At 39.8% G+C, this 14387-nt stretch overlaps 1 protein-coding gene across 1 annotated transcript in view; it reads right to left on the bottom strand.

Annotated features, from left to right (window-relative positions):
• Window positions 1-14387, bottom strand: part of myo1ea (myosin IEa) — a 56428-nt gene that overhangs the window by 11647 nt on the left and 30394 nt on the right. Inside the window, exons 10-18 of the mRNA XM_078249016.1 lie at window positions 10349-10545; window positions 10154-10234; window positions 9676-9762; window positions 9506-9589; window positions 7514-7681; window positions 3253-3338; window positions 1553-1634; window positions 1177-1283; window positions 52-150 (exon numbers count right to left, since the gene is read on the bottom strand). Of these exons, the coding sequence (XP_078105142.1) occupies window positions 52-150; window positions 1177-1283; window positions 1553-1634; window positions 3253-3338; window positions 7514-7681; window positions 9506-9589; window positions 9676-9762; window positions 10154-10234; window positions 10349-10545 (991 nt within the window). The remainder of the gene's footprint in view (window positions 1-51; window positions 151-1176; window positions 1284-1552; window positions 1635-3252; window positions 3339-7513; window positions 7682-9505; window positions 9590-9675; window positions 9763-10153; window positions 10235-10348; window positions 10546-14387) is intronic.

The raw sequence follows: 14387 nt of genomic DNA, 5'->3' as shown, positions 1-14387 counted from the left end.
AATCACAGTCAAAAATTAGTATGACATCACTGTGAGTCTGAGGCGGGTTACCTGTTGAGGAACTTCCTGAAGACTCTGCGGTAGGCATAGCCAGCACGCCTCACCCTGATGTTTTCCTTCAATCCCAGGTACTCCACTTGGTGCTTTACTCTTAAGACAGAAAAAAAGGATTAACATTAGTATACAACTTACAAACTTCTTTCTGTTCTTTAATTAATTAGTTGTCAAAATGGTTGCAGATTAATTTCATGTCAATCGTCTGATCGAAGTAAAACACAATATATACTCATACATGCTGACCACTGAGCCATCTGAATGTGGTATTGTATTGATGGAAGTTTACCGTTGCTGGGTTTTCCCCTTCCCTTCCTTCCAGCCTTTTGACATTGTGATATTTTTGTGTTGTATGTAATTATGAAAGATGAGTATAAAGTAGTTAATAGCAGAAGACATAAAAAAGTCCAGAAACAAAAAGACAAAAACATCCTATGTTATTTACTTTGATTTGTAACCACAAATAGCTTGCACTTTACTAGTGGTTTGAGTTATCAGCTATCAACAGCTATCAACTTTAACCCAAACATCTTTTAACAGGTCTACGGCGCATGAAGCTCCTACTCCACTCACGGAAGCGATAATCACAGGTCATTGTATGCAAAACAGCTGCGTTTTGTGAATTTTTCCCTCAAACAAAGACCTTAAGCACTACTTAGTACACTCAGACTTCCTGTGAAAACAGCAGATCCGGTGTTAATTAATGAGCCACCCTGTGCCGGACTCACAACAGGAAGGTCATAGGCTCTGAACAATACAACAGCACTCTGCATCTGAACATGTAGTGCCCAAAGCCTGTGAGCAGGGGAAAAACTGAAACAAAGGGATAAGGGGGGGAGACACGTCTCACATGACTTGGTCTTCAGAAGGACAGAAAACATCTAAAAAATAAAACAGCTAGGGGCAAAACGGATCAGAACAATGATCCAGTGTTTTGTGTGAGAATAGACTCGAGTCTGCACTTATCAAACTGCCGAAAGTAAGATTTAGTACTTAAATGAAAGAGAGATTGTACAAAACATCATTGCCACCTGATGAATGTGTCTATTATCGGCAATCAATTTTATGGGCTCTGGATGGTTGGAGACATGCGAGACTGTGAGGGCGACAGGCGTCACTTACCGGCTCTCTTCCCAGTCTCTGGGCTTCTTGGTTTCATTAGGTTTGATGCAGCGGATGTAGTGTGGAGTACATTTCATCAGTGTGCTCACCAAATCGTTGGCTTGTTTCTGAAGGGTGGAGTAAGAGAGTTGATGATGAGACTGATGATCATAATGATGTCAAACCCAAAATGCTGTGACTGAACTCTGACTGACTGCTGAAAGACACTCCACTGAGAACAGCAAACACACACATTATCATGCCCTTTCCCACAGTAACCCTGATAAAGAAGAGGGATAGGTACATACTGTACACACACACACACACACACACACACACACACACACACACAGTACATGCACACAGTACACACACACACTTTGCTGAACACACACACCTTTATTTTGCTGCCTGCAGTTGTGGGTCGTCCCTTCTTTTCAGCGTTGAGGTTTTCTTGAAACAGTGCTCTGATGAAGGCGCTGTTAGAGGACAAAAGTGAGAGGTTAGGACTGACACAGAAAGGCTGGTATCATCCTGGCTTGAATCAACAAAAACTAAGTGTTAACAATGTTGAGTTTCCCTGGCAGCCAAAAACAAAAAAATGCAGTTAATGATTTAAGAACCAAGGACCTTTGACTAAGGTCACTGGCTTAAATTCCTGAACTACTTGGGAAGATCTGAGTTGGGGGTGGGAAAACAAGAGGTGTGTGTGTGTGTGTGTGTGTGTGTGTGTGTGTGTGTGTGTGTGTGTGTGTGTGTGCGCGCACTGTGCTGTATTTGTACAAACACAGCATAGAGGAATGTATGCTATTATTTGATGCTTGGTGAAATAAAAATAAAAAGATTACGTCTAATCAAAATTTGGCCTTTTGCACTATAAAAGAAAAAAAAGAAGATAGTTAACTTTCTCCCAAAAGGCTGAAACTATAGAGAATAACAACATATGTGGGTTTGGTCAACAGGTGCTGATCTACACTCCTTCCAGCAAGATTGGGGCCAGTTCATTTAAATTTTAAGGAATACAATTTTGGTCTAAATCTTTATAGATGTGTTTTTTTTATAACATCATGACTACACTATGATGTGTTGCTGCTGGTCAGAATGTAGCAGATATGTGTAAAGTTTCCATATCCTCAGGTTTCTCTCAACTGAAGACACTCAATTTCAATAATATCTTAAAGGAAAGTAGCTCAGGTTTGTGCTTTAAATGAAATGTGGTGACTGTCATGCCTGGTCTTAAGTTGACAGGTACTGCTGCTTAGCATTCAACTTATTTCAGTTGGCTTATGTTGCCACCTTTGGTGTTTATCAATTCATTATTTTCCCAGTGCTTTTTTTTAATCCCATCCCCTTTTTGGCATTCTCCTACATTGGTATTTGTTTGTTTTAAACTTCTGGCTCAAAGCTATGGACACAGAAGAAAGGATCAGCAGGTTGTGTGTACAGAAACATCAGAGGTCTGTTAATACTGTACAGCTGACAATACTGGTCACTCCTTTCTTTTCGGCTCAGACCTGCTGCTCGATGGAATGAGGTCTGCTTCCTTCCTTCTCAGGCTTCCTTTATGTGTGACTTTGCCAAACTCTTTTATCACTGTGTGTATATATATGTGTATATGCCTGTACTGTATGTGATGTAATGTGCATGTATGTATTTTGCAGCACGTGTCTGATGGCATTTTGATATAACCTCCTTTCATGCCTCACAAAACGTGCACACAAAGGGGTCGAGCAGCAGTTGAGGCCTGCAGGGGTTACACAGACAATACAGGCAGTTTGCACAGATGGCCACTTTGACACAAAGAAAGCCCAAGAAACCAAAACACAACGGGACCAGACTCTATAATGCAGCCCTGCAGGGAGACTGCATTTGTAAGGCTAGACTGGTTAGACCCCAAAAGCCTCATATCTGGGAGCAGCAGCTAGACGTGATTCAGGGCAGAGGGCATGACATCCGGCCCTGCACACTTGTGTGGAACGTCTGAAACTCTGATTCAGATGTACTCAATTATAACCATATGCATCACAATAGAAGACTCCCTTTAAGTGAGCACCATAGAAATCCTCACCACATGCCGGTGCAATAGGAGTTACTTACATTTCACTGCTCTGCATCAGCTCAATGAGGTCAGTAAAAAGGACGTCTCGGTTCCTCTCACAGAAACCATCTGCATCGTAGGACACCTGGAGGAGAGACAAACAGAGGGATTTCTAAAAAGTCATAATTATGAAAGAGGTCGAGTGTTTGATACCTCCAACAAAATGAAAGATGATACCTGTGTGAAAAATAAAAAATTGGGACTGATATTCTGGCTTAAATCAATGACTTGAATTTTATGGGAAAGAAAATGAAGGGTTGCAGATCCAACCTTTACACCTCCCTAGGACTAGCTTCCTTATAAAACTAGCAGCGGTTTAAAAGTGTATAAATTAAACTGTGTTATTTCTGCTATACTGTAGCCTGAGACTGGAGGAATGTTTTGAGCCCGGTCATGGGAGCCCCTCAAGTCTTTATGGCACGGCTCATTAAGCCTGCGGCATGTGTGCCAAGCTGAGGCCACCGCACATCTGGAGAATGACACGGGACAACCTCGGCCCAGACCACGAGTATGAAAAATAAATGCAGAAAAAAAGACGACCTGGTGAACTGTATTGTATGAATTGAATAAAGCTGACTAAGATGTGTGACATTGTTAGACACTGCTACATAAGGAGACGGACTGTAACCATAAGTAGACAGAGAAGAGAGAAAGGAGGTGTTAGTTTAGACGGGAAAAACTTAAAAGGGAGAAGATGACGACAGCAACTCCAATATTAAAGTACCAGCTGCATAACTGGTATTTATGACAGATCATACAACACCATAAAAAAGCACATTTTAATAACTTTCTATTTCCAGAAGTTGCTGTCAGCTCCCTGCTGATGACTGTATGCATAAAACATAACAGTTTACAGTGGGGAAAAAAAGTATTTAGTCAGCCACCAATTGTGCATGTTCTCCCACTTAAAAAGATGAGAGAGGCCTGTAATTTTCATCATAGGTACACTTCAACTATGAGAGACAAAATGAGAAAAGAAAATACAGAAAATCACATTGTAGGATTTTTAATGAATTTATTTGCAAATTCCTCGGGAAAAAAAAGTATTTGGTCACCTACAAACAAGCAATATTTCTGGCTCTCACAGACCTGTAACTTCTTCTTTAAGAGGCTCCTCTGTCCTCCACTCGTTACCTGTATTAATGGCACCTGTTTGAACTTATTATCAGTATAAAAGACACCTGTCCACAACCTCAAACAGTCACACTCCAAACTCCACTATGGCCAAGACCAAAGAGCTGTCAAAGGACACCAGAAACAAAATTGTAGACCTGCACCAGGCTGGGAAGACTGAATATGCAATAGGTAAGCAGCTTGGTGTGAAGAAATCAACTGTGGGAGCAATTATAAGAAAATGGAAGACATACAAGACCACTAATAATCTCCCTCGATCCGGGGCTCCACGCAAGATCTCACCCCGTGGGGTCAAAATGATCACAAAAACGGTGAGCAAAAATCCCAGAACCTTTGGGGGGACCTAATGAATGACCTGCAGAGAGCTGGGACCAAAGTAACAAAGGCTACCATCAGTAACACACTACGCTACTGCCAGGGACTCAAATCCTGCAGTGCCAGACGTGTCCCCCTGCTTAAGCCAGTACATGTCCAGGCCCATCTGGAGTTTGCTAGAGAGCATTTGGATGATCCAGAAGAGGATTGGGAGAATGTCATATGGTCAGATGAAACCAAAATAGAACTTTTTGGTAAAAACTCAACTCGTCGTGTTTGGAGGGGAAAGAATGCTGAGTTGCATCCAAAGAACACCATACCTACTGTGAAGCATGGGGGTGGAAACATCATGCTTTGGGGCTGTTTTTCTGCAAAGGGACCAGGACGACTGATCCGTGTAAAGGAAAGAATGAATGGGGCCATGTATCGTGAGATTTTAAGTGAAAACCTCCTTCCATCAGCAAGGGCATTGAAGATGAAACGTGGCTGGATCTTTCAGCATGACAATGATCCCAAACACACCGCCCGGGCAACGAAGGAGTGGCTTCGTAAGAAGCATTTCAAGGTCCTGGAGTGACCTAGCCAGTCTCCAGATCTCAACCCCACAGAAAATCTTTGGAGGGAGTTGAAAGTCTGTGTTGCCCAGCGACAGCCCCAAAACATCACTGCTCTAGAGGAGATCTACAGGGAGGAATGGGCCAAAATACCAGCAACAGTGTGTGAAAACCTTGTGAAGACTTACAGGAAACGTTTGACCTCTGTCATTGCCAACAAAGGGTATATAACAAAGTATTGAGATGAACTTTTGTTATTGACCAAATACTTATTTTCCACCATAATTTGCAAATAAATTCATTAAAAATCCTACAATGTGATTTTCTGGTTTATTTTTTTCTCATTTTGTCTCTCATAGTTGAAGTGTACCTATGATGAAAATTACAGGCCTCTCTCATCTTTTTAAGTGGGAGAACTTGCACAATTGGTGGCTGACTAAATACTTTTTTGCCCCACTGTATACAATGGCAAAGACAATCGTATGGAGGTTGCTGTAAACCTTATATGGAAAGTTGTAATCATTCCGTTTTTCCAACCAAGGCACACAAGACAGTTTTTCTGTGTGTTCGCAAGAAAAACTGTTACACACTACTTGTGTGTACATAACTCACCAGTATGCCAGTATTTATAAGTGTTTATGTCCGAACTTTATATAAGATATGGATGACTTCCTATTCAAAGTGTTGTTTGTAAAAAAACAAGATGATGCAAGTTAAATGAGTGCGCTCAGATTGACCTTGCCAGCGTAGTGGTGGATGATGAAGCCCTGGTTCCAGCTGTTGAAGTGTTCGTGGGTGTTGATCTGGACTCGGAGCTTCTGCAGCATGGTCTGGTCGGCTCCCTCGCCCACAGCATGCATGGTGGCGCACACATCATCCAGGATGCACATGATGCCAGGAGGATTCTGGGATCACAAGGAAAACATTTCTCATTTGTATCATCACCTGCTCTAAAACTCACCAAGAAGTTTCAAGCTTGGATGTTATATATTTTGAAGTTTAATTTATTTTTGAGGTTTTGATTTGTAGGTCCAATTGGAATATGTTGACTCCAAGGGTCATTTATCAAGCAAAAATACCACAAATTAACTGGTTCCAGCTTCTCCACTTGTGATTATGCGTCATTTATGATAGTAAACAGACTGGATATCTTTGGAGTTCGACCCAGACAAGACATTTGAAGATGTCACCCTGGACTTTTCCCACTATTTTCTGACATTTTATAGACCAAATAATTGATTATTCGATAATGAAAATAATTAGTAAATAATTAGTTGCAGACCTAATATGTGCCATTAGAAGTTGCTAATTAATAGCAAATATTATTAATCTTTTGACATAATGAAAGAAAGATAGATAGATACTTTATTCATCCCGAAGGAAATTTTAGTGAAATGTCATAGTGAGGTTAATGTATTAAACTTTATCTTCATATAACATTTCATCATGCAACACATTGATTCTTTAACACCAACTAAGCATCTAAAGATGTGAAAACTACAAAAGCTATATATCGTATAAGCTGTAAATGTGGAGCAGCTTTAGCACGGCCTCCCTTTCACACACTGCCCTATTTGACTCCATTATGTCCTAAGTTGATCAGTGGCCTTCTGTTTGCATAGTGGTAACAGTGTTTCTAACTGAGAGAACACAAGCCTCTGTTAAAAAAGACACATGTAAAGTTATCACTGGATTAACTAAAGTGGGTCTGGTGACATTGTTAGACACTGCTACATAAGGAGACGGACTGTAACCATAAGTAGACAGAGAAGAGAGAAAGGAGGTGTTAGTTTAGACGGGAAAAACTTAAAAGGGAGAAGATGACGACAGCAACTCCAATATTAAAGTACCAGCTGCATAACTGGTATTTATGACAGATCATACAACACCATAAAAAAGCACATTTTAATAACTTTCTATTTCCAGAAGTTGCTGTCAGCTCCCTGCTGATGACTGTATGCATAAAACATAACAGTTTATACAATGGCAAAGACAATCGTATGGAGGTTGCTGTAAACCTTATATGGAAAGTTGTAATCATTCCGTTTTTCCAACCAAGGCACACAAGACAGTTTTTTCTGTGTGTTCGCAAGAAAAAACTGTTACACACTACTTGTGTGTACATAACTCACCAGTATGCCAGTATTTATAAGTGTTTATGTCCGAACTTTATATAAGATATGGATGACTTCCTATTCAAAGTGTTGTTTGTAAAAAAACAAGATGATGCAAGTTAAATGAGTGCGCTCAGATTGACCTTGCCAGCGTAGTGGTGGATGATGAAGCCCTGGTTCCAGCTGTTGAAGTGTTCGTGGGTGTTGATCTGGACTCGGAGCTTCTGCAGCATGGTCTGGTCGGCTCCCTCGCCCACAGCATGCATGGTGGCGCACACATCATCCAGGATGCACATGATGCCAGGAGGATTCTGGGATCACAAGGAAAACATTTCAAGTTTCAAGCTTGGATGTTATATATTTTGAAGTTTAATTTATTTTTGAGGTTTTGATTTGTAGGTCCAATTGGAATATGTTGACTCCAAGGGTCATTTATCAAGCAAAAATACCACAAATTAACTGGTTCCAGCTTCTCCACTTGTGATTATGCGTCATTTATGATAGTAAACAGACTGGATATCTTTGGAGTTCGACCCAGACAAGACATTTGAAGATGTCACCCTGGACTTTTCCCACTATTTTCTGACATTTTATAGACCAAATAATTGATTATTCGATAATGAAAATAATTAGTAAATAATTAGTTGCAGACCTAATATGTGCCATTAGAAGTTGCTAATTAATAGCAAATATTATTAATCTTTTGACATAATGAAAGAAAGATAGATAGATACTTTATTCATCCCGAAGGAAATTTTAGTGAAATGTCATAGTGAGGTTAATGTATTAAACTTTATCTTCATATAACATTTCATCATGCAACACATTGATTCTTTAACACCAACTAAGCATCTAAAGATGTGAAAACTACAAAAGCTATATATCGTATAAGCTGTAAATGTGGAGCAGCTTTAGCACGGCCTCCCTTTCACACACTGCCCTATTTGACTCCATTATGTCCTAAGTTGATCAGTGGCCTTCTGTTTGCATAGTGGTAACAGTGTTTCTAACTGAGAGAACACAAGCCTCTGTTAAAAAGACACATGTAAAGTTATCACTGGATTAACTAAAGTGGGTCTGGTGAAGTGTCAGGCACTGATACAGAGCCCCTGCTCCACTCAGATGGAGGCTTGTTTTAAAGCACTTGTTGTAGATTTAATGGATTAGACCTCTCAGTGGGACAGATAAATCAAATTAAGAGGCATGTCGGCACGTTTCAGGATATTAAACTGCAAGTCATGGCAACAGAGCAGAAACTTGGCGGGGACTTGCAACTCTGTTTACATTATGAGGCAAATAAAACTAACACATGTTCATTATTAAAAATCACATCCAAGTTTGCCGTGATACATTTAATTTAGGGAATAATAGTACTGTGTTTTTACATGAACAGGCTTTCAATAAAACTTTGTTTATTAACTCCACCAAGAAGCTTGTATTTTTAGCCCTGTTTGCTATCTAGAGAGACTTCTGAATCTTGAATCTGTGTATTTTAATTTTTTTTTTGTGAATAATTGCACACGTGTTTTGTGTATGTTGTTTATTACAATAATATTAAATCAAAAACAGCTATACTATAAAATAATCTAGCATGTGTATCCCATGATTAGGAGCTGCAACTAACAGATATTTTATTTATTGATTACTCTGCCGATTACTTTCTTGATTAACCAATAAATCTCTATAAATGTCAGAAAATAGTTTTTAAATTGCCATCTCAATTTCCTAAAAGCCCAAGGTGGCATCGTCAAATCCCTTATTTTGTCGTCCAAAACCTGAAGGTACTCAGTTTACGATCACATCAGACACAGAAAACATGCAAATCCTCATATTTGAGAAGCTGGAACATATGGAATATTTCAAATTTGGTTTGAAAAATAACTTTTAATTCATCATCAAATAGTGGCTGATAAATTTTCTGACGCTCAAATAATTCATTAATCCATTTTTCAGCTCTATCCATAATTGTCTACAACTACTTTCACTGTGTTTTTTTAAGAATTTAAAGATCCAAATGCAGATTTTCTATTATCAAATAAAACATTTTGAGAATCCTTTGGTTGGAGTTGACCACTCCCACAAAGAGTGCCACGTACTAGTTTGTTTACTTTATTATTTATGTATGATTTATTTACTTTGCTCTCAATGAGATCACAGACGATCTTGTTGTTGAAGTAATCTATCTGGTTCCACTTGATGCCCTCCTGCACATACTCCTCCTACAAAGAGAGACATGAGCCGAGTTCAGAGTCACAATATAAGACATCTAATGAGGGAGGAAAAACAGAATGTGGAGGAGGTTTACCTGCTCTGCCTTCAGAGTCAGCTCAATAAATATCTGCTGCAGTTTCTCATTCACAAAGTTGATGCAGAACTGTTCAAATCCATTTTTCTGGTGAAGAGACATAACAGTTAATAAATCCATACGGACTAAAAAAAGTATGAGCTGAGTATGAGTACAGATATCTTCTGAGTTCCTGTACTTGATAATAGTAATCTAAGAGCTTTTGCAAACCAAAATAATACAAAAACACATCCATTTAGTGGGTCCAATCCTATCAAAAAGTCCAGGACTTCTCATTAAGCAAACTAAACAAACAAGTAATCAGATTAGAAAAGCATGTTGAGGTCTGCTGTCTTAATCAGGAGAACTTAATCCACATTCTTGATAAATTAGTCTTATCCTTTGTATTTAATCTGTTTAAATGCTCAAAGTTAATACCTGTTAACTAATTTATGTGCATGCTGATGTGTCAGCCTGTGAAAAGGGCAAAAACACTTACTTGGAAAATTTCAAATCCATAAATGTCCAACACTCCGATATTAAACTCTTGATGATCTTTCACCACGGCTTTGTTGATGGACTGAAATCAAAGGATTGCGTTACCAAAATAAAGCTTTATTATAGGTTATCACAGCTTTGTTACTTATGACAACTGAATACTGAACTCTAAAACTGTACAAACATGCAATCATACCTCGACCAGGAAGTCAAACACTCGTGAATGCAGGGCTTTGGAGAGGGCGTCACGTGTGTAACATGCCTGCTCCACGTTCAGCGTCACGTCAATGGACTCCACTGCATTTCCCCACTTGCTGTCCATCTTACGGCTCGTCAGTTTCTCCTTCAGACGGTTCTGGTCAATTCCAAGCAGAAATGCAGGAAAGGCTAGAACTGTTAAAAGACAGAAGAGAAAGGAGAGGAGAAGACAAATATATATTATTTATAGCATTTTAATGTATACATTTATTTAAATGTATGTATGCTGTTGTTGTTATGATACACTGAGAAATAAAGCAGCATGTTAAAGGTTCCTGCTCTGTAACAGCAAAGAGACATTTCTCTAAAAAAACTGTATGCAAATCAACACAAAATAATGCAATCGTTGGAAAGGCAGCCTCATGTAACCTTTGCATAACAGAGAAAACTACTGCAAATCCAGTGCTCCAATATACCTTATCAATCAGTGATAAAAGTCTCACGAATCAGAAAAGCCTCCACTGATAATCACAATGCACGCAATTGTGGTGTAAAGCCACAAAATTGGGGCGATTCTGTGGCTAAACCGCTGACACAAGACATCTTCTGGAGAAAGAGCAGAGCAGAAGAGCTTTGAATTATAGCTGAATGCAAAATAGAAAAACAGTACTGGGCTAACCAATGAAAAAAAGATTGTTGAGAACACACCACAGATCATTTGTCCCGACCTGGCATTGATATTCTCCCCTGAGAGCCCCTCCCTGCCTTATTACAGTGACTCACTTCCCCGAAAAGGAAATGGCTCTCAGGCCTGCAGACTCACTGCGTCTGGGAATGCATCAGTAGCTCCCCTTATGGGACGTAAGGGTGTGACTGACCATACGCCTGCTTAAATCAGGAGGAAAAGTCATTCTTTGTGTATTTCGGCAGGAAAAGTATGGATTGTATACAAAGGCTGCGTGCAGTATGTGAATTTTAGCAACAATGCTCATATAAGCACACACACAAATAGAAGGGAGTGTGTCACATCCCATCAGATGTGACACATACAATGATCCTATGAATAGTTCCACATTCACAGAAATTATTAGCATTTTTGCCAAAAGCTAGATGAGAAGATTAATATCACTGCCATATTTGTACACTACATATAAATATGTAGCCAGCAGCTTAGCTTAGCATAGCACAAAGACTCGAAACAGGGGGAGACAGCTAGCCTAGCTGTGTCCAAAGGTAGTCTATATCCTTGACATTCCACTTCCGGGATTTCACTCATTTAGGCCGGATATCCGTTACCTTGGGCTTCCTTTGTGATACTCCGGTCGATATATGAGGACTATGGTTAACCTTTTCTCAGATCTCTATCGCAAGGTAAATCCAGACAGCTAGCTAGATTATCTGTCCAATCGGAGTTTTCTGTTGCATGACTAAAACAACTTTTAAACGTACACATGTCCCACCAAAACAAGTTCCTTGCAAGCCTATTTTGCAGCGGCACCGCAGTTTTTGTCCGCACTTTCCTCCCATCCCCGAATACTATAGGGAGTAGCCAGACTCTCCTCCAGCACCTCTAAAGCTCACTAATTAACACGTTATATCTCGTTTGTTTAATCCGTACAAAATCCAGTGTAAAAAACGCCATGTTGTAGTTTTATCCGGGGTTATGTGCGGGACTATTTTGCAACCGGGCGCAGTGACCTCTTTGTGCTAAGCTAAAAGGTAAGCACGCAACCAAAGGTATATGTTGAAAGGTGCATGTTGAATGATACAGCCATAAAAAAATGACATCTTGGATTTAAATATTCTACTTAATATACAGCTTTGAGGAGGCAATGTTACAAGCAAATACAACATGTGCACTATATGCAATGTTGTGAGGTAAGGGTTCACGTGAAGTCTAAAAACATTTTTGCTGACGACACATAATACCAAAGCCAAAAATAAATCTCCTATTGGAAAGCATAAGATCTTAAAATAGTCATTTTTACAAAACTGCACGTCACTGTTGGGATCAAGTTACTTTGAAATAAATAATGTCCCAACCAGCCAAAATGATGTCCAAATAATTTGTACAAGTAGTCTCAACATTTCTTTCAACAACAGATGACGCACTGACTCTTGTTGCTGAGTGCAAACTTGATGTGAACTTGGCTGGTGAAGTTTCATATGTGCAACGGACTGCAGTCAAAGTCCACAGTAAGTGAGACTGGAGGAAACAGGAAAGGCAGAGATTATGGAGTGCCGCTGTTACGTCTGCACAGAACAGACCAAGGCTTTGTACACTGGCAACTGCACCCTCATCTGCATCATAGACACAGCATGAGGAGGAAGGGGGAAGAAAAAGAAAAAAGCAAAGAAGAATAAAACAAGGCAGGGGAATGCAAAAGGGAAGGCGACAGAAGGAAAAGTATTCTTCCAAGTCATTTTTAGTCTCTGGCGAAATACGTGCAGACCTTCAATAATAGCGTTTTATTTTCTGGTAATCTAGAATGGCCTGGATTACTCCAGACAGTTGGCTGCAGCCCTGCATTAACACAGTAAAACTTTAGGGAGTGAAAGTGGTGAGAGAGAAATATCCTCCAAAACCAACCAGAAAATGGCAGCTCAGGACACTGAGGAGAAGAGAGACATTTAGAAAGGCAATCATGTTATAAGAAGAAAAAGATTCACCACAACTCAGTCTCAACCTGAGCATCAGCACCATTTTCTTTAGCCACCTCAGTAATCAGAGAACTGTATCTGTTTCTTTTTAGCCACACTAGCAACGTGACTCTATGGATGGCAATAATGACTGAAATAATGCAGCAACTATTATATAGATTGCAATGAGTATTTGTACATTCTTGCTCCCCAAAGGATGAATCCTACTGACTTTGGTGGTCCCCTGACCTTTCCTCTAGCGTCACTGGCAGGTCAAAGTTAGAACCACTAATCATCAGCATGTTAGCATTGTCATTATGAGAATGTTAGCATGCTAGCATTAGCTTTTATCTAAAAGCACAGCTGTGCCCAAGTACAGCTTCCGAGCAAACGTTCACCATGATAGCTATTAGTCTTGTTTAGCTATAACTTGATACTTGATTTATGTTAAAGGGGTGATAGAATGATTAAATAGGGTATTTTACACTGTTCCTTAAGGTCTCCTAATAGGGTATGTAACATTGGTTAGGATGAAAATTGCCCGAATGCTATTTTATTAGGCCCTAATATGGTATGCTCATGAATATTTAGATGAGCTGCGCACTGACTGGTTTGAGCGAACCCCATAGAAACACATTGGAGACGAGACAGCAGGTCTCATATTTCAGACACTGCAAGTTATACATTGTTTGTCGGGCTATTTCGTTATTAAATTCACTTCTGGGACTTTTTTATGCGAGAAAGCAACTATATAAAGCTCAAATATGGGCCGTTTTACGAAAATTGATGGCTAATTGCAAATTTGGTAAGACGTGTCGGACTTTAGGAGCTCCACACAGTCTGACAAGAAAACGGCAACCTCCATACCCAGTGAAAGTCACCGTTTCTCGGTTACTGGACTACCGGGGCTCCGCGGAGCTGGCTGGCTGCCAGCTGCCGGCATAACTAGAGTATATTTACAGTTTGAATTTTTCGTCACGCCACTTATATAACATCTACCCCAAGGTCTTATAAAGCTAACACTGGTGTCCGATTTCAATTTAATGCATTTTTGTAAACATTAGGGATTTCGTTAGCTGCTACTGTCCCTTCAATCCTGTGTACAGATCGCGGCTAGTTAGCTTCACTTTCGGCATAATTAAAGTATATTTACAGTTTGAATTTCGTCACGCCACTTATATAACATCTACCCCAAGGTCTTATAAAGCTAACAATGGTGTCTGATTTCAATTTAATGCATTTTTGTGAACATTAGCTAGGGATTTCGCTAGCTGCTACTGTCCCTTCAATCCTATGTGTACAGATCGTGGCTAGTTAGCTTCACTTTCGGCATAATTCAAGTATATTTGCAGTTTGAATTTCGTCACGCCACTTATATAACATCTACCCCAAGGTCT

This window comes from Sander vitreus, chromosome 1, assembly GCF_031162955.1.
Source record: "Sander vitreus isolate 19-12246 chromosome 1, sanVit1, whole genome shotgun sequence".
NCBI classification, from domain to species: Eukaryota; Metazoa; Chordata; class Actinopteri; order Perciformes; family Percidae; genus Sander; species Sander vitreus.
This window is presented reverse-complemented; position numbering and strand designations above follow the sequence as displayed.